The sequence below is a fragment of the Cupressus sempervirens genome, chromosome 1, assembly GCF_028749045.1.
Source record: "Cupressus sempervirens isolate cs-2001-9-10 chromosome 1, ASM2874904v1, whole genome shotgun sequence".
NCBI lineage: Eukaryota > Viridiplantae > Streptophyta > Pinopsida > Cupressales > Cupressaceae > Cupressus > Cupressus sempervirens.
Window position 1 is genome coordinate 99,021,842 of NC_143118.1, and position 20,654 is coordinate 99,042,495.

Consider the following 20,654-nt stretch of genomic DNA (forward strand, 5'->3'; position numbering starts at 1 on the left):
TCACCGTCGGATTTCTTTTAAACCTACGGTTGTCGTTGACTCGCTAAAGAAAAGTGCTCAGAAGCAAAGCATAGCGAATTGGCGACGTGATGACACGTTTAGGTGGTCATCGGGAATAATAAACCTGGCGTCCAACTTACTCCAGCAAGTCGCTAAGTCGCTATTAGAATATACAAGCGAGTTGTCGGTAGCAACATAGCGAGGAGGAAATCATCGCTAAAGGCGGCCTTCTTTTATGACCAGAAATGATTTGGAAAGTCCCGAAAAAATTCTTTGCAAGCTGTGCTACTTTTCCCGACGCTTGTTTTCCGGTGGGTTGTTGCATCGCTAGCCGGATATTGTTGTGTTTGCCGGTAGCGACATAACAACTGACCCAAAAGTCAAAAACACGGCAGAACCTAAGATAAAGGATGATTAAAATATATATGTGTATGCCAGCGCATTACACCAGCTCAGCAACAGTGGTACCGTGGACCCACTTCCCAGGAATGTACTTCAAGGTTTTTCGACAGTGAGATTGGGCCAAGATCAAGGGTTGTCGTTAGCTCGCTATGAAGAAGTGCTCAGAAGTTAAGCATAGCGAGTTAGCGAATGATGGCCCACCATTGATTCCTTGAAAAGTCGTTTCAAACGTATGCCACATGATTGACATAAGATCAAAGGTTATCGCTAGCTCGCCATGGAAAGATGCTCAAGGTATAAGTATAGCGAGTTAGCGACGTGATGACACATGTCCGTGATCATCCGTGGGCCCAGCCTAAAGCATCAGCATTGAAGGAAAGGTGCAGGTGGAGCTATTCTATTGGTTTGATTGCAAATATGTTAATAAGGAAATGAGCCAGCTTAGTTGTCATTACCAGATCGCAAGTTTTTCCAAGAATTGACAGCGCAAGTTTTTAAAAAAAGGGGGAAGTGTGGTGACATTCTGTCCCGCGCATTTATGATGAACGGAGACTTCGCGTGTGAGAAAAAAGCAGAGTATAATCTGTAAGATTTTCTTTTATTATTCATTACAGTCCACTCCAGCAAAGATTTCATTTTCTCTGAGCATAGGCACCCGTCGATAACGTTGTGATTAAGCATTGGTGAAGACGCGAAAACAATTTCATATTTGTTTGAAAGTAGTTGCAGAAGTTCAAAAGAGGATAATTTTGGCGAAATCAAGTAAGTACTCGATTATAACCTCTATAACATTCCAATTCCCATTGTTACAATCAAGATGCCTCCTAAGAAATCATTCTCTGGGTAAGTTAATTATATGAATAGGAATATCCACGATGATTTCCTAGAGTTACTCCCAAAATCCACTACAGAGTCTACACGGGTCAAAAGATTAATTTCATTAAGTCCTAGGCTTAAAATTGCTGATGGCTTGTATGACAAGGGGAACTGGGTAAGGGATGCAGTAACCAATCAGACTGGCCTTGTTTTGTTTAAAAAGTGGTTTTCAGAGAGGAATCTGTTTGCCCCTCACGCTAATATATGGAATTTTGACTTGGGAAAGTTAGTAGTTCCTAGTGTTTTCATGGACAACGACTTGCTAGAAGATATTGCCAAAAACTATGACCAAGCCATTAGAGTTGTGAGAAGAAATGATGGTGTGCCTCTAGTGTCAATTAGCCCTGAAGAAATTAGAGAGGTTTTTCACTTAGAACCATTATCAGATTTCCACGTGCCAATCAATTTGCTGGAATTAGAAAAGGAATACAAAGCGAAAAGAGATATAATTAGGGGAGGTGCATTGAGGGCACACATTGGTACCATAGGAACTCTGCCAGTAATAACTGCAGCCTCTAAAGAACCTTTTAAGAAGAGCCTTTTCACTTCCCGGGCTGTAGAGATATACAGGACCCTGTGCCGTGTTCTTGGTGAGGATGAGCAAGATTTCATGCCTATTGACCTTATGTATATCATGATTCAAATTGCCTCTTTCGGTGTAGATGTCATTTTTGATTTTGCCTCCTTTCTAGCTGAAGAAATTCACATCGGTTTGGTTGGAATTGCGAGAGGTAAGGTGGAGAAAACTTTTGGCCACTATTCCTTATTAATGCATATGTTCTTGTTCAAAGGGGTTAACATATTTTGGTAATGAGATGAAATTGAACAGAGAAGAAAATGGGGAAACATTGCCAGTCCAGTTGTGGAGTGCAGATATGACTTGGGATGCAAATAAAGCTAGTTTTGTCAGATTTGATAGATATTTTGCCTCTAAATTGAGATGTCTATTTTTGAGTGATAATCCCAGGATCCCTAAAGTATTAATGAATCTCATAAGACCTATGGATAGTCCCAATAATTTGAAAGTTTCACACAATTGCGGAGATATTATCCCATACCCTGTTTCTACAGTTTTCAGGATTTATGGTTTTAAAGGGAGCCCCTAAAGATAGGGATGGCAAAAGTCTTATGGCAACTAGGAGGAGTAGAGGAAATGTTCTTGTCAAAGAGGCAACTAGGGTCGATTTTCCCTACCTGCATAGTGGCCCATCAGTTTGTGATTACTAAAGGAGGATGGCTCTTTTTGTACAAAATTTTGGATCAGTATATGATGGCTGTCTCCCACCCCCGTTTTTGTGATTCTGAGGGATTTTTCAATCAAACTCTGAGGCATAGGATCAAGCTAGGACCGGTAAAGCATGATTCATATTACCCCGAAGACATTATATGAAATGAATTTTCTTTACAAGAACAAGAAACTAAAAAAGAAAAATGGAGAGTTTACTCCCGGGTCCTAGAATTTATTCATTGTTTTGATCAAAATTATAGTCCTTTAGACAATGCTAATACAGAGGCTGACAAAATAAATAAGCTCATAAATAACTTCCCTGCAATAATGGAAGCCATGAATGAGAAGAAACATTTTTTTATTAATTCTTCTCCTGATAAGGCCAGAGAAGTCATGAAGAGGTTAGCCTTCACTCCTAATATAGGGGTTGGTCAAATAATTGTACAAAAAAAACCTGGTTACACTATAATTCAAAATAAAAGGGCTCCTATAGATAAAGGCAAACAAATAATGGGATCCACCAGTATAGTTTTAGAGGAGAGACCTGATGAGCCTAGCCCAAAGAGGCAGAAGGTAATAAGAGAAGGGAGATCTCAAGCTGAGGAATATTCACCCACCCAATCTCCTTTGAGAATTGGAGAAGAGCAGTTCACAGGTGAGCAAGTTGAAGAGATTGGATCACAAGGAGGTGTTTTTATTACCCAATCAGAATTTGATGAAGGTAACCTTCCAAAGCCTCCTCTCCCAAGTTTGGATCTAACAAGAGCTGATTATAGAGGCAGGGAATTGGACCCTGTATTAGAACAAGCAAGTCATCAATTTTTGACTGATGACAATTTTGTAAAATCAAGAGCTCTTCAACAATTTGCATGGAGAACAAACATAAACATCTTTGAGGAGAAATGTAAAAGGATGAAGACAGAGCATCTAGAAATGGATGAAGCTTCCATACAAAACCAAATTAAAGAAGAAATGATGAAGGAATTTCAGAACATTACTCCTAAAGAAGGAAGGCAAATGGTAAAAACCTCTAACATATTATTGTTGCCAAATTGGGATATTGCAGATGCCTTAATTTTCAATTCTGTTTCAAGTAAATTGGAATTGCAAGACCCAAATAAAAAGGATTTCCAAGGAACTGCATTCATTGAGGATCAAGCTGCTTTGGTCAGTTGGTCGTTGAAAAAAGGATCTAGAGCCACATCCTCGCAACCAGATGAGTCTGAACTGACAGGCAACATACTTGTAAGAAGGGTTGTTGACACCTCCCATGTACAGGCAGCCTATTGGAATGTGGAGTCTTCCCAGTTTCTTTTGGCCACTGCTAAGAAGGAGGAACAGGTTATGTTTGAGTTACAAAGCAAGCATGAGACAGTGGTGGATGCATACAACAAAGAGGTAAAGAGGAGGATTGAGCTTGAAAATAAGCTGTTGGAACAATCCACCAGGCCTAGAATAACCTACCCTCGTCCCCCTGTAGAACCTTTTAAGTCTACCCCCCTCATTGAAATGCCAGATACACCCCAGGGGCCACGATATTACACTGCTGAGGAATTTGAAGAAGAAAAGGCTAAACTATGGGCCTTACATATAGAGTTGGAATCTAAGTATGAAGATAAACTAAGAAAAGCTCTTACATATCTGGGAGACAAAGTTGAATGGCCATTAATCCATCATCAATTGGTCAGGGTGATTAACATTTGGGAGGAATTAAATGGAAATGATGAGGCTCTAAAGCCTATTGTGGATAAGTGGGTAAGAAGGGAAAAAGCAGTAACCTTTTTGTGTTTATCTGTTATAGATACTTCCCATGATCAGATTGAAAAAATCTTTGATATTGTTTCTGACCTTGCTGACTTTGATAATAAAAGGACACATTTACAGAAGATAACAATAAATCACTTGGACAAATATAGGAGTCAAAATTTCGAGTTATTTCCTCATGCCCTGGATAAGAAAAATAATTTAAAAAGCAAAGAGGAACGGACGAAAGAACTTGATGATGCATTCTGTTTAAGAATGAATCAAGTAGTAAATGAAACTGGGCATGCATCGCGGGCCACCACAACAAAGGAGATGGTGAAAGCCAAAATATTCTTTGATTCTTTAAAACAGGATTTCATTGATATTAATAATGTGGCTGATTATGTAATAAAAAAACAGAAGGACATTTTGCAATTCAACTGGCCAGATGATGCATTATTTGACAGGTGGATGGCAGAAATGGCTTCTAGTGAACAGTTGGATGCAGATGAAACTGACAATGATAACGTGCAGGATGAGGAATTCCAAACTACTGATACTATCATTTCTCAAACCCAATCAGAAGAAGAAGACAAGAGAAACCTGTCATTTTCAGTTACAAACCCGAGACCACAGGATGCTGATAAGGCTAGAGAAGAGGACAAGATAGAAGTTGTTCCTGCCACCTGAGATAAAGACGAAGAAAGCCTACACGTGGAAGTTAATATGCCATCATCAGAACAAGCTTCATCGTCGACTAATTTGGCAGTTACTTATCCAGAGAAAATAGATCAATAACCAATCAGCAACACAAAATCATATAACAAAAGCTGATCACTTAAAAGAATGTTTTGATCTGGACATCTTCTGTTACCCGCATTTTGTCTTTTTGTGGTAGGTGTATGTAAATATTCTTTGTAAAGGACACTTGTCATTTCTTTTAGCCTGAAGCTTGTTGCATCTCACACTATTTAAGTGAGATTCCAAGGCAAAAGAAGGGTCTGAATTCTATTTTTCTAAGTAATATGCTTAGTCTATTTTTGGTCCAAATTTTGAAAGCGTATTTTCTCTGTCAATTCTTTGAGAATACATGAATATAGAATGAGTTGTGTTTCTTTCTAAAGGTCATTCTGAGTCTATTGTAAATGATATACCATTTTCAAAGAAGATGAATACAAATTGTGAACTGTCCCCATATTATTCTTTTCTGAATCTTGTCTCCTTCCAATTACTTGGTTGTCTTGATATTGTATAAGTAAAGGCTTGTGCGATTGATTGCAATCTAGTTAGGTTGTATATCTATTTATCACTGTTGTTAATTCAATGGATTAAATAAAAGCTTTGATGAATGTGATAAGGTTTCTTTAGTAGTGGAAAGGATTTTGAATGATGGATTCTGATAAGAATTGCTGATAGAATTTGTTGTAAGGCAACAAACTAGATCTGAGAACTTGCTATAGACTTTGAACCCCAATGGATTAGGCACTGATCAAATTGATTCAGCTGAAGGAGAGATATATCATAAATGGTTATCAAAATTCAGCATTAAATCAAATTTTACTTTTATTTCCTGTAGATCTTCAAAGTTGGCCATCACTTGTCTGCATGGAATGTTTTAGCTTCAGTTAGCCACTATTGTTAAGAACATCTGCAGATCTATAGAAGAATTCTTGGCCATATCTGTTTTATGGGATGTGTTTATCAAGTTAGTAAAGAATTATGTATATGTTTGAGGATTTTTGAAATGAGAATTAGAATGAAACTAAGAATAATCCTCATACAGTTGTTCCAGTTTTGAATCATCCCTGGGTACACCCACCCTGGTTTTGCAAAGCCAAAAGAGTAGAAAACCATCTGTGGTTTTGTTGAAGTTGGGTCCAAATACTTTGCATATGCAATTGTTAATAAGAATTGGCTAGTCTTTAGATTGTGTATGTACTGTCATTCTGGTATTAAGCATTTTGTCGCTTAGTAGTTTTAGTGCATTTTAAAACACCAACAGACCCCCACCCTCTATTGGGATAAATCCATTGGTTGGAATTTACTAGAGCCTCTCCTTAGTTACATCCTAGTGTCCTCTATAAATACCGATAATAATATTGAAATAATTAGTTATTCATAATAATGATAATAGCATAACATTGTTCCATTCCTTAGAATAAAATAATTATTCTATTCAAAGTGACACTCTTATTCATTACTAATTCTATTAAATATTTATAAATATATTTTAAATTTTATTCTATTTTATACTCTTAAATAACAATTCACAATAATACTAATAATTTACATTATTTAACATATTCCTACATACCTTGGTGGTGGGTCCCTTATATCCTCCACAATGCAAGCAATGTCCATTCATATTCTATCTTAATTCCACCTTTATTACCACTCCATGCTTCTTGTGGGTCCACCTTTACTTGTGTGGCATGTGAACTAACCGAGGAAGGTCTTTTGATAATTGTTCACATTGGATGACCACATTTTCTTTTATATTAAATCTTCTCCCAATTTAATACTCTACTCATGTGGTGAGTTCAATATTTGTATGCAGCATATGAACCCACCATCCCTTATATTAAATCTCAAACTTTGCTTTGGTATCCTCCTATCTAGTTGTTCGCTGACATCATTAGTTGGACGAATTTTTTTCAGTTTTCCTTCTGTAATAATTATTGTGTGGTCCAAATTGTATATGATGTGGGTTAATTATATGCCCAACAAGGTTTGTGTCCTATCCAAAGGGTGCCAACGTTTCAAGAATCTTATGTTAATGGTGTTTAATTATTCATTGTGTGGCTCACTCTAAAGAGACTTCCAATTTGGATACACATTGGATAGTCAACCCTTATAATTCTAATGAGTGATGATTGTTTATTTAACAAGTTAGTTAATGATTATTTATTTATTCATTTATTAATGAATGATTATTTGTCTATTAATTTTCTAATGAGTGATGATTGTTTATTTAATAAGTTATTTAATGATTATTTATTTATTCATTTATTAATGAATGCTTATTTGTCTATTAATTTAAATTTGTTTATTTAATGACCAATTTGATTAAAATATTTAATTAACTATTTAGTTATTAAATAGTTAATATATTCTATAATGAAGTACTTAATTTTATCTATTTATCAAATAATATATTATGGATGGAGGATATCACCATTGACGTCTAATCGAGATATCTAATAATAATTCCATTCTTTAATCAATAACTTATTTATTTCAAATAGGGATATTGACTATTGCGGTTTAATACCCACTTTTACTATCAACGGGGGGGATATTACAAATTGATTGTTGTGCTTGCCTCTAAGTCTGATCAGACTAGCTATAAATATGAATATGACCAAGGGGAGGGGCATGCTAATGAATAGAAATGCCTCCACGTAAGTGGAGACATGTCTATTAATTAACATGTCTCCTAATGATGCCCATTCATTACATTAAGCAAGTCAATAGTTATCGGTAGTTAACAATTAATTAACAAAGGCAATTTATATTCTATCGAAACCATAATCGACAGTAAACATAAGCAAGTTTATCAGACTTGGGTTTGATGTATATCGATACTCATAATTGGCAATATTAATTGCTAAACAAGATCGATCACTATGCAGATCAATTATACTTGGAATAAATGGTAATTCAAACTATTTATGGATGATAATTGAATTCACAAATAAGATCAATATAATGATATTAGTTTAAATATTAAATACGTGTGTATAAATATCAATATACACAATAAGTATATATGTGTGTGTGTATCAATATACACAATGTATATATGTGTGTGTGTGTGTATCATTCTATTGATAATTATTATCTATAATCATCTTTCTAAAGCTATCAGTTTCAACAGATGTAATTGGACATTACAACTATTGGGTGCATTTGATTTTGAACACTTGTAATTGCTTGTCTACCTTGTACTTTACACATGCAAGACCCACAATATTTGCATAAAGGTTTTGGAATTTTTCCAACAGCTTTTGAACAACTTCCACAATCATAAAATTTGTGAGATCGTGTGTCTTTAGCCATTTTGCTAATGGTTCTTTCACTTATCAATGCCTCCACACTTAACACATGTATTTCTCATAGGATTTTACAAATAACATGTATCTCTCATAAATATGTAAACAGACCATATAATACTTATTTAAAAATTCTATTTGCCTAGGATTCTTTGACAACAGGCAGCATTTAATTTGGGCTTTCTGAATAAGCAAACATCGTCTATGCTTTCACATGTGCACTCTTATTATTGGCAATGGCACGTTGTTGTATATTTGATGATTTAGAATTGGGATGTATATATGTGCTCTCCGAACACTTCTCTCTACAATTTGTTGCTATTCTTCTTGGAATATATAACACCTATAATAAAGCTAGTTTCACTGCACTCAATGCGATGCCCTCCTCACTTGGTCAAACAATTGTGATGCTTGATTAAAATTACATTTAATTTCCAAATTGTGTCACAGACCATGAGCCACAATAATGGAGGTGGTGTATTCAATATCGTGCAAGCCCCCCCTTTCCTTCTTGTTTTTTAATCAATTTGTCATCACCTTTAAGTAATTCTAAAGCCTCAAAGCATTAAAATAATACTTGCACTGCTTTTCCCATAAAACTCATGCAGCTATCGCTCTTTTTCTCAACTAAATAGAGTTCTTATCATCTCACCATATGAATCAACCCAACATTGAGTTGGGCATTTTGTTAAACAAATCATAAGCTTGGTATATGCCACACAAGCTTCTCCACTACCATCATTGCCCTTTTTTTTCATGTACGCACACGGGCATTTTGTTATATAGTTAGCAAGTGTTCTTTTTCATTTGCGTATGTCGCGATGATGAAACTGAATTATCACATGTTTTATTGATAAGGTTGCAGCAATGATGTGATTTGAATCTATCAACCTTTGTGATGATTCTCTGCCAACAAAAGTTGTGTGCCACCCATTTCATAATGCCATGAAGCAAATGAGAAGGTGGCGGCTTATGTTACTTGCACACCCCCTTTACACTTGGAGCATAAGTAAACCATATCCATGCTATTTTGCTGTGCCAAGTGACTGGACCAAATCGATAGAGGAGTTAATGCTTTACACAAAGGTGTTCGGATAGCACCCACGGGTACCTCTTCTACAATTTAGCATCAATCATTCTGACTGCCTGCGCACCTCACTTTGTACTACACATGCCTAGACATTTTATCAAATGGTTGGCTTGCTTCCTTATGCTACTCATATGCCGCGACTTGTATTGAATTACTACAAATATTTTGGACAGTGCTGGTACTCTTTATAAGTTAGTAATGATTTGGCCCCTAAGTTGATAATACTTTAGCGATGATGAGATTTCAATCCTTCATGCTTTAGACAAAATATCCCTGCACGCCCTTTATACTTGCGAACACCTGTTGTATTTTTTATGTTTTTATACCTTGCATTTGTTTCCAGCCCATAGTTAGTTTAATAATCAATCAAACAAATCACAGACAAGGTGTTTAGCCAGTATGCTCTCATACTGCAAACCTTGCTAAAATCTCCACATCCTTTTAATGCCAACTTCTTTCCACAAACTCAACAATGCCACCAACTTTCTCCATCACCAAGCTTTCTTTAATGGCAATGATCTGCCCCAATATTTCCAGTTTATGGCAAGGGCATGAGTGTTGAATCCCTTTGGTATAGACATTACAAATCTGAAATTTCGCTTGGGAGTGTTCAATTGAGAGGTTTAATGGTTCAACATTTTTTCAGTTTTTCATATCATTCATTCACCTTTTCTACAACTTCCCCAAATTCTTTCCTCTTTTATCAGTAACTTTTTACATTGTTGCTTGAATACACAAAACAACTAACTTTTATATCAGTCAATTAACATCTGATGTCCTTTTTGCAATAGGTAAATGATTCCCTTTAATTTATGTATTTTGACATGATTAATTAACCTCTTTTGTTTGGGCGGTTAATGAATCCCTTAAAAATACGTATTTTGATTGATTGCTTAACCTTCTTTTTCGGAGTGGTTAATGAATTGATAGAAAATATGTGTTTCTGGTTGATTCATTGATCTCCTTGTATTTTATGATTAATGAATCATTAAAACTACACGTTTTGGAAGCTTTGATCAACTTGTCATAACTTTTGACTCAGGAGTCGGATTTAGAAAATTTGAAGTGTTGGACAGAGCTGGGGACAAGACGAAGGTTTTGGAAGCATAAAATCACCAAAAATCCAATAACTGACTAACTTTTTTGGAGCTCAACGTTTTGAATGTTTTAGCTTATTTTCAACCCAAAATGATGAAATTTTTTAACATTGACTGACGTGGACCATAGAAAACATGTGCAAATACACAATTACAGAGACTCCATGAGTGATCTTGTTTGATATTATGAAAATTTTGAAAATTTGACCGACAGGAAAACTGGGGCAACAATAGCAAACGTGAATCAGCACTACCATTCCTCCAAATCACAAAGCAGGCGTGAAAGCAGTCCGTATAAAGGCAATCCATGTGATTTCCGATCGCTAACCTCTTAATGGGCCTGTTATAAAGAGGTCTGGATGCAAGCGCAGATGAATAAGCACCTAGTTGCTCACCGTAACTGAGAAAGTGAGCCCTTCAAAGGTAACCCGGGCAATTTACCATTGCTGCACCCCTAATGTGGCTGTGATTGGGAGAGCTCTATAGCTGAACGTGGCTGCAGATTAGCAGTGCATTGTTCCCCGTCGCAGTAAGTAAGTGTTAAAGCGAATCATACAGAGGTAACCGATGTGCTTTACTAGTGCTGCCCCTAATGTAAGCGTGATAAGAAGAGCTATACAGACAAGTCTGGGTACAAGCCCACACAAATTAGCAGCACTTCTGCGAGAAAGCCGCACGAAAGTGAGAAAACTAGGCAAGAGTCCCAGACGAATTAGCATTGCTCCTCGTATTTTTAATGTGGTTATCACAAGCCAACACATGAACAGGGCTAAGAAAGCCGGGCGCATAACCCAGGCGAATTAGCATTGGTCCTCGTATAACATGGCCAGGATAAAAAGCAGCATATGGATAGGCAAGACAAAACGACTCATAGAAGAGAAATCCCTTGGACATGGCATCTAAACCAAAAAAGCGGGTCTTCATAGTAACAGGATGGCGGAAATGAGAGCTACATTTCACTCATGAATAGACTGGCAGAAAAGGAGCCTCTCGGGAGGGAAAACTAAAGCAATATATTATTATAGCATCATAATTTATCTCATTTCCCAACAAAAACACACACAAATAGGGAATCGCATCACTTATAATAGACATGATAATTCGCGGTCCAAGAAACTCATTATGTGCTATTTTCTGGCATCGACGTTTCAGATCGGGATGAGGGGGGAAAATCTCAAACAACCCAGTATCAAACCAAAATAACCCACAAGCAATGCCTGACCTGAAAACTTTTTCCCCGCCGGAGTTTGATCTGAAGACCCCCAACCAGCAAACGAATTGGAGGAAGCTGAATCCTTCTCCAGCCATGACAAATTAGGTGGTTTCTTCTTTCGCTCTCCTCCTTCTTCTCCCCCGTTTCCAGCAACTGCGCACAATCGAATGGGGCGTCCCACCCGCTTAATTCCACTATACAGAAATCCAGGGCCTCTGTGGGGCAAAGTAGTGAAAGGAGCCAATCCTGATCCCCGCTGCAACTGCCACGAATTTGGGGAAACCGTGGCCAGAGAATACACCATTTTCGATGCGACTTGTTTATTTTCCGCCTTCCACAGGTGTCGAGAAGCTCTTCAGTACATTTGACGTCTGGATAGGCGACCCTTGCTACATTCAGCGGCCATTAAATGCTTCGGGTTTTTTCTATCGCTCCGCAGGGTTTTAGCGACCCCCACTGTTTTAGTCTTCGTGAATTTGTGAATTCTTCTCAGACAACGTTAACTGGCTTGCATTTGTGAGCCACCTAACTACGCATCGATGGGCATGTTTGCACATACTTGCTCCCAGGCTAACAGGATGACGTAAGCGAACCGCAGCAATGGCTGGGATGATTTGTGGTGGAGCCGGATTGGATGCGCACCGTCGATACCTGGCGACTTTAAAAAAGAAACGTTAGGGGGTCACGTTGGGATGTCCCACGTGGTTGATTTTTCTTTTCTTTTAAAAATTCAATAGGGGAAGAGTATCTCATGGTACTTCATATTGACTACAAAGGGGACACGTGTGTGGGGTCTCATATGAGTAGAGTGGTTAGGGGCTCATAGTGGTGCACTTAGTAAGAAATATCATCGAACTATTTGTTTGAATGAATGAATAAATGAATGGAAGATTTTAATAACGTTCACGAGGTTCGAGCAATCTACAAAACTGCCTAAAAAATAGCCAGACATCTAGAACTCTAGCTCTTTTGAAGTTGTTTCCTGAGATCTGTTCTTCGATAGTGAATGTTGACCGCTAAGTTTGCAAACCTATCAAGCTGTGGTTCCTCATAAACAATAACTAGGTTGCCTATTTCTAAAATATCCTCATATCTAAAGTGGATGTCATTGTAGGCAGGGAAGTCTAAGATCAAATGTTGTTCTATCTCCACCATTCTCATGTTACAAAATAGGAAGGCCCTCTCTTCCCATTCCTCTTTTGAAATTATCCATCTCAAGGTTTCACACCTCAAAAGATGTGAACTTGTTCTAAGTTCCGCAATGATCATTTTGGCTTTCCAACTAATAGTTGCTCCTATATACGCCTTCTCTTCAAGATCCCTCATTGGGTTGAATTCTTTAATATAATAATCTCTTTTGTGCCTATTTTGATTTGTCCATTTAAAGCTCGTGAATTTTTCTTTTATAAACTTTTTGATTCCATCAATGTTATCTAAGTGGTCCTGTATATTAATATTCCATTTTTCCATCCCCTTGATACTTTGTTTCATCCATGTGTTTTTTCCTGTATGCAATTTTACCTCTACGATCAATTTGGGCCAACGATGTGCTTACATACTTTGAGTTTTCTTTAAGTAGCATACTAACCAGACCATAGTTGACGCCTCTATAGGAAGCACACCCGTTTCCGCCATTAGGATCTCATAGGGGACCATGGACTTAATTTTGAGACGGCTAGTAGTTAAACATTTTTTTATTCTTTCCACCTGTCTCCATTTTTTTCTTGACAAGTTGTTGCCCTAGATCTCACACCCATAAAGAGTCGTTGGAATGACCAACAACCCAAAGAGCATCTTTTTGGTTTTCCAATCCAACAACTCTACATTCTTGCATCTATTATGAAGCAAGTATAATGCTTTCCACCCTCCTTCAATTATTTTTGTTCTACAAGTTTCCTAATTGAGCTTGGTGGAGAAGTCAATCCCAATATATTTGTATTCCTCCACTATCTCTAAAGGGTTGTTCTCAAAAAGGAAAGTGTTTTGTTATATCTTGGTTTGCTTCAAAGAGAACCATCACTTTAGTTTTGGCAGTGTTCACCTACACCCCAATCGAATAGCAAAGGACATCTAGAGTCTTCAAATGTTCCCTCAGCCCATTTGTCATTTTAGCAATCAAAATGAGGTCATCCGCATATGGGAGAAGTTTTATCACATAGTTGGCTAGTTGAACCCTATCATTGTTATTCTTATCTAGACATTATTCTAGCTTGTCGATATATAACCCAAACAAGGTAGGGGAGAGGGGGCAGCCTTGTTTAACTCCTATATCGCTACCAAAGCTCTCTGTCATCCCCTCTGTAGTTCTAATTTTAGCCATTACCTGCTCATATAGTTTATGTGTTGCAGCGCTAAGGTCAATCAAAATTTCTAGCTCTTCCATTCTCAACCAAAGCTTGTCTCATGGTACTATGTCAAAGGCCTTTTTAAAGTCAATGAAGTAGCAAAAAATCTCTACCCCTTTTATGTTCCATATATTTTCAATCAAGAATCTTAGCATTGTGCCATGATCAATAATGGAGTGCTTAGGTTTGAAACTTGTCTACCCCTTAGCTCTTTTGTGCTCTGATTCTGCCCATTTGTTGATTTTGTGTTCCACCATGCTACCAAATAGCTTTCCCAAGAGGGAATTGATCAATATAGTACGATAATTTGATGGATTATTTATATCTCCTCTTTTATAGAGAGGGATCACCATGCTAGTAGTCCAATTTTTAGGGAAACCCTCCTTGCTGACTTCATTGAAGGTGTGGCGTATATGAGATGCTAAAATGTTGCTACCCCACTTTAATGCTCGGCTTGTAGCCCATCTATATCTTGAGCCTTTCCCCCTACCAATGTCTTTATGCCTCATAAAATGTCTTCAACTATGTAAAGTTCTTGTGTGGTCATGATTGCAAGAGGTTTATGCTTGTCATTCTCACGCTCATAAAGTTGCTTTACATATTCAAGCCATTTCGATCCAATTATATTGTTATATGTATGTCTTCTTTTTTGTTGCAGCTCTTTCCAAAACTTCTTGGGATTTTGTTTACCAAAGGCAATCAAGTCCATCCTTCTCTTTCTCACATAAAGGTCTTTTTTCTTCCACGATAACTACTTGTACTCTTTTTTTCTTTCTTTATATGTTCTTTATCTTTCTCTTTGTTGTCTTGCATTCTTCATCAAACCAAGGATTGGTTGGAAAAGAGTTTTTTCCCTCTTTCTTGGGTTTGGTTCTCTTGCATTTCTCTAAGGCCTTGTTGATTAAGGAAATTAAGGTGTCTTTGCTTACTATTTGTTGTTCCATGTGGTCTCCGTTATATTTTGGACTTTCAATCAACCTTGTAAGAGCCTCTTTAAAAGATTTTTGATTTTCTTGGTTCATTGTGATTCTTCCTTGTTGAGGTCCTTTTTTCTTGCTCTTACTTTTTTTCACCTTGTTGCTCTTTCTCATAATAAACCAACTTTAAGAAAATTGGGTTGTGGTCAAATTTTAGTTCTGCAGGATGTTCTCTTCTCTCTATCTCCTTTATTCTGGTGATGTGGTCTTAAGAGCATATAATATATTCAACAACACTTTGTCCATTGTATGTTATGCACGTAATATATCCATATTTTGGCCATATCCTCATGCCATTACATATGACCATATTATGTAAATTGCATAAACTTAAAAGTTATGTCCTATAGTTATTGATATTGCCTTCCCTATCTCCAGATGTTCTTCTCCAAGTCTTATCATTTTCTTCTTCTACCCATTTTGGTCTCTTCTTTGCTTGTAGTTGCTCCTTAAATTGAGGACTTGGTTGTTCGTTGTCCTAACATTGAAATCACCGAGTAGGAGAACTCCCCCCATCATGTTCAAAGCAGAGATATCCTTTTTTAGTGATGAGAATGGGTCTTCATGATCTAAGCTTTTCTTATATGTTTTTATCCTTTCGGTGCAAAGTCACATGCAACAATCCTTATAGTAACCTGGTTTTCCTGAATTTACAACCATATATATTGTTTGTTTGGGTCCTCCTTCTCTAAACTTATGAATTTGCTCCACTTCTCCTTAATTAGAATAGTGATTAGCCCATGTCCTTTGCCACTCTCAGTTCTTTTATTCCACATTGAGAAATTTTGTAGCCTTCAAATTCTGGCACTTTACATCCATTGTGTTCATGAGTCTCCATTACTAAAATAATCTCTCTGCCTCTAGCTATGGGCCCTAAACCAGGTCCTCTTCTCCAAGGGTAACCTCTACAGTTCTAGCTAACTATGTTCAAGTGCTCCTGGGGGGGCCCTAGTTCCTATTTCTTATTCTCCATTTTTTCATTGATTTGCACCTTACCATGTTGTAACCATGCCCAGTTTCGGTTGTCTCTTGTTGCTTTAGCTTTTTCCCATTCTTTCCTTTTCTCTTATTGCTGGCCAATGGTGAGGTCTTCATCAATATAGATATGTGTGCCTTTGAGTAGTCGTTTATTCCTCATTATGGTGTTCCTATCATCTAAACTTTTTAGGTTGACCCTCACATGTCTATGCATGTTATCTTTTCACCCTTTACCAATCCTTTTCTACCTTTACCGATCCTTTTGTGCATGTTGGACTACTCCATACCATTTGAGGCGGTCTTTGAGGAAGTCCCTTATCAAATCTTTTGTGTTCTCCTTTTCCTTGTAATCTTTTAGCCCTTTAATAATGATATTCATTGCCCTGTTATTTTTGTCTTTCTCCTCTTGTAGTTGCCTTTTCACTTGTTTATCTATGAATTAAGTTGGTGTGTTTACTGGTCCTTTCATTATCTGGGTCCACGATTTGACTTCTTCTATCTACTCTCTTAGTTGGTCGCCTTTTAGCTTCATGTTTGCCATTTCAAGTTTTATCTCTTTGATTTGTGTGTCCTCCCAATCTTCTTGTCTTACTCTATATTCCCCTATTACTTTCATTGCCTCCAATGCCTTCCTTAATAAGATCATCCCACATTCTCCTTTTTCCATATTGAATTGAAGTTTTTGGACATGTTTTGCAAGTGCTTTGTTCTTATTTGTTAGCCTTAAATTGCTACCAACCACTTCCTTTATCCTACTATCTTTTGCCCAGACTCTTGATTCTAAAGCGTGGAGTCTTTCTTTCATGAAGTTTAGTTCACTGATAAATAGCTTTGGGTGTCATGTTAATGGTGTCAAAAACGGGTTGTGTGTGATTGTGGGCCCCTTTTCACCAATCTCTACCTTATCTATCACCTGGGCTACTTCCGCACCTTTTTTCAGAATCGATGTGAGGCTAGCTTCATTGTTCACTGTTCCTTTAGGTTGTCTATGCTCATGTTGCTCAACTAGTTCTAGAGCTTTCAATATGGTTCTAGGGAGAACGTAAGCTAGTTTTCCTCTTCTTGCTTGTTTGTATTGTTGGATCTTTATGTGCCTTAAGATTCTTTTGTATTGCTTTGCATTGACGTAAACACATTTCTCCATCTAATCTAGCTTATCAGTTTTATCATCTTGGGTGCTACCTAGTTTGTGGATTATCTAGTTATTTGCATCGAAGGCTTATTTGGAATAATAAGTGGAGAGGATCTAATGGTACTTTGTATCAATCAAAGAAGGGGAAAGAGGCATGGGGTCCTATGCATGAAATATAATTGGAGTTGTTAGGAGCTCACAATGGAGCAATTAAGTATCAAAAAAATGTCATCAAATCACTTGGTTGGAAGAATAGGTGGAGAACATCTAATGGTACTTCATATTAACCAAAGAAGGGGATAAAGGCATGGGATCCTGTAATGTCCCCATCTTTTTAGCAATTCAGTGGAGTTCTTAGCCTTTACATTCTCCAAAGGCTAAGTGGAGAAATAAAGAGAAATTGATTAAATTAGTTTCTCATAAATTCATTTAATAAATTAAAATTAAAAGGTGACTTTATATTTAATTAATTTAAATTTTCTAGAAGCACAATTAATTATTGTATTGCAAGGGAGAAGCCTTCTAGAAAGTACATTAATTATTGGAAAGGTGGAAGCCTCTAGTAATTTAATTTTCTAGAAGCACAATTAATTATTATATTGCAAGGGAGAATCTTCTAGAGAGTGCATTAATTATTGGAAAGGGGGAAGCTTCTAGAGAATGCAATTAATTAATATTTTACTTCCTTCTAGAAGGGTGAAGGAAAAGAATAAATAGGGTTGAGAGCCTCATTGTTTAGCATCGGATTGTTGTGAATTGCATTTGATAAGAACTTGGATGTGTGAGTTAAAAATTTGTTCTTGGCATTATAGGATGTCTATCCTCTTTTGTGACATTTTAGATGTCATTCCCTTAGGGTTTGGCCTTTGGAATTCATTGCTATCAACTCATTAACAAGCAACTTGGACGCATTTCTAGATATAGGTAGATTGGGTGTAATTAGTGAGTTGAAGAGTTTGTTATGTATGTGATGATGCTGGAGTAATTAATGAGTTTACTATGTATTTGATTTTATTAGTTTGAGAACTAATATTATTTCAGCAGTGGTTCAATCTTCAGTTTGCATAAATTCCTTATTGCTCATGTTATATGGTTTCAAAATCTATGCAAAAACATTAGAATCTTTATCAGCAATTGGTTCAGTTCCTGGGCATTTCCAGGGTGCCCGTTATAGATCCTCTATGAGTAATAGAATTAGAGTGGTTAGCAATCCACAATGGTGTAGTTAAGTATTGAGAATATAGAGTCGAATCACTTGGTTGGAGCAATAGGTGGAGAGCATCTAATAGTGCTCCATACTTACCAAACAAGAGGGACAAATGTAGGGTGTTATATGTGTAATAGGTCTAGAGTGATTAAGATCCCACAACGATGTAATTAAGTAAGAAATATAACATCTAATTGATTTTTCAGAATAATAGGTGGACCAACCAATGTTACTTCAAATTAACCAAAGAAGGAGAGAGAGGTGTGGGGTCTTATACATGTAAAATAGGATTGGAGTGGTTATGGGTCCACAATGGTGCAATAAAGTATTGAGAAATACATCATCTAATCACGTGTTACATATTAAAAGTACACATTTTGGCTAATATTTTATTTTATTTTTTAAAAGAAAAATGTATATGAAACATAATCATTCAATAAGTGGGAATCGGGCCTTTCAACACTAGTCAAATCATTTACACAATCTACAATGTTCATTTTAAAGTCATATGATCAAATTATACACATCCATGTGCAAAAAATCAAAACCAAGGAAATGATTCACATAAGGCTCCCCACTCTATTGATAAACCCACACATAAAAATGATATTATCACATGAGAGTCCATCCAACCCATTTGTTCAATTAAACATAAATATTATAGATATCATAGCATCACAACTCTACAATATAACATGACTAAATTAAAATGTATTAGCACCCCCTCTATCTAGGTGAACCAAACAACTATTGGTCACTTCATTGCACATATACTATTCATCGCCTACATGCTTGCCTACATTGTTTGCAAACAAGCTATAAGGTTATTGTTTTTTCTTCTAAAAAATATTAAAATTAGAGAAATATATTTTGTCAACCAAAGAACTCAAAAATTAATGTCAAAAACATATGAACCCTACAAATTGATAAACTTACAAATTTCAAATTCAAAACAAGATAGGAATTTAAGAGGTCATATCAAACAAGCATCCAACAAATTAAAAAAATTGCCAAGTTCAAACAAGAGACGCAATGCTTCAAAGTTCCTACCTAAAGCTTATATTGTTTGAAGAGGTGTATAATTATAGAAGTTTGAGAAGAAAATGAAACAATATATAAGTAAAGTTTATACAAAATATTTTCATAGCACAAGAGAAAGGGGCCACAAATTTGGTCACTTGAAGGGGAAGATAAGTCGTGGAATTGCTACATTGTTTCATCCTCAACTCAATATGAAACATATGCTTGCTCATTAACGAGATGAATGAAAGAAAAATAAAATAAAATAAATATGGGAGTTGGGTGGTTAGGGGCTCATAGTGGTGCACTTAATTAAGTAATATTATCTAATTTTTTTGTTTTGAACAATAAGTGGAGAGTATATAATAGTAATTAACATTGATCAGAGAATTGGAGAGAGGTGTGGGGTCCTATGCATCTAATAGAATTGGAAGGGTTAGGAGATCAAAAAAGAGCAATTAAGTATCAGACATCATGTCGTCTAACCACTTGATTTGAATAATAGGTGGAGAACATCTAATGGTACTTCATACTAACCAATGAAGGGGAGAGAGGCATGGGATCCTCTACGAGTAATAAAAATAGAGTGGTTAGCAACTCACAATGGTACAATTAAGTATTGAGAAATATATCATCTAATCACTTGTTCAGAACAATAGGTGGAGGATATCTAATGGTACTTTATATTAACCAACAAAGGGGAGAGAAGTGTGGGGTCCTTTGTGTGTAATAGGATTGGAGTGGTTAGGAGCTTACAATGGTGCAATTAAGTATCAAGAAATATGTCATTTAATTACTTGGTTCAAAAAATTAGTGGAGAGCATCTAATGTACTTCATATTTACCAAAGAATGGGGAGAGGTATGGGATCTTATGCGAGTAATAGAATTAGAGTGGTTAGTAGTCCATAGTGGTGTAGTTAAGTATCGAGAATATATAGTCTAATTACTTGGTTGGAACAATAGGTGGAGAGCATCTAATAGTGCTTCATACTTACATACCAATAAAGGGGAGAGATGTAGGGTACTATGTATGTAATAGGACTGGAGTGATTAGGATCCCACAATGGTATAATTAAGAAACATACCATCTAATTGATTGTTTGGAATAATAGGTGGATCAACTAATGGTACTTCGAATTAACCAAAGAAGGGGAGAGAGGTGTGGGGTCCTATACATGTAAAATAGGATTGGAGTGGTTATGGGTCCACAATGGTGCAATAAATTATTTAAAAATACACCATCTAATCACTCGTTACATATTAAATATACACATTTTGGTTAATATTTGATTT

At 36.5% G+C, this 20,654-nt stretch overlaps 1 protein-coding gene across 2 annotated transcripts in view; it reads right to left on the reverse strand.

The window, feature by feature from the left end:
• Nucleotides 1-12,202, reverse strand: part of LOC149576410 (uncharacterized) — a 115,760-nt gene extending 103,558 nt beyond the window's left edge. For both annotated transcript variants that reach the window (XM_089817189.1, XM_089817184.1), the window contains exon 1: nucleotides 11,711-12,202. In XM_089817189.1, coding sequence (XP_089673315.1) covers nucleotides 11,711-12,005 — 295 coding nt within the window. In that variant the 5' untranslated portion in view covers nucleotides 12,006-12,202. The remainder of the gene's footprint in view (nucleotides 1-11,710) is intronic.
• Between the last annotated feature and the right edge of the window lie 8,452 nt (nucleotides 12,203-20,654).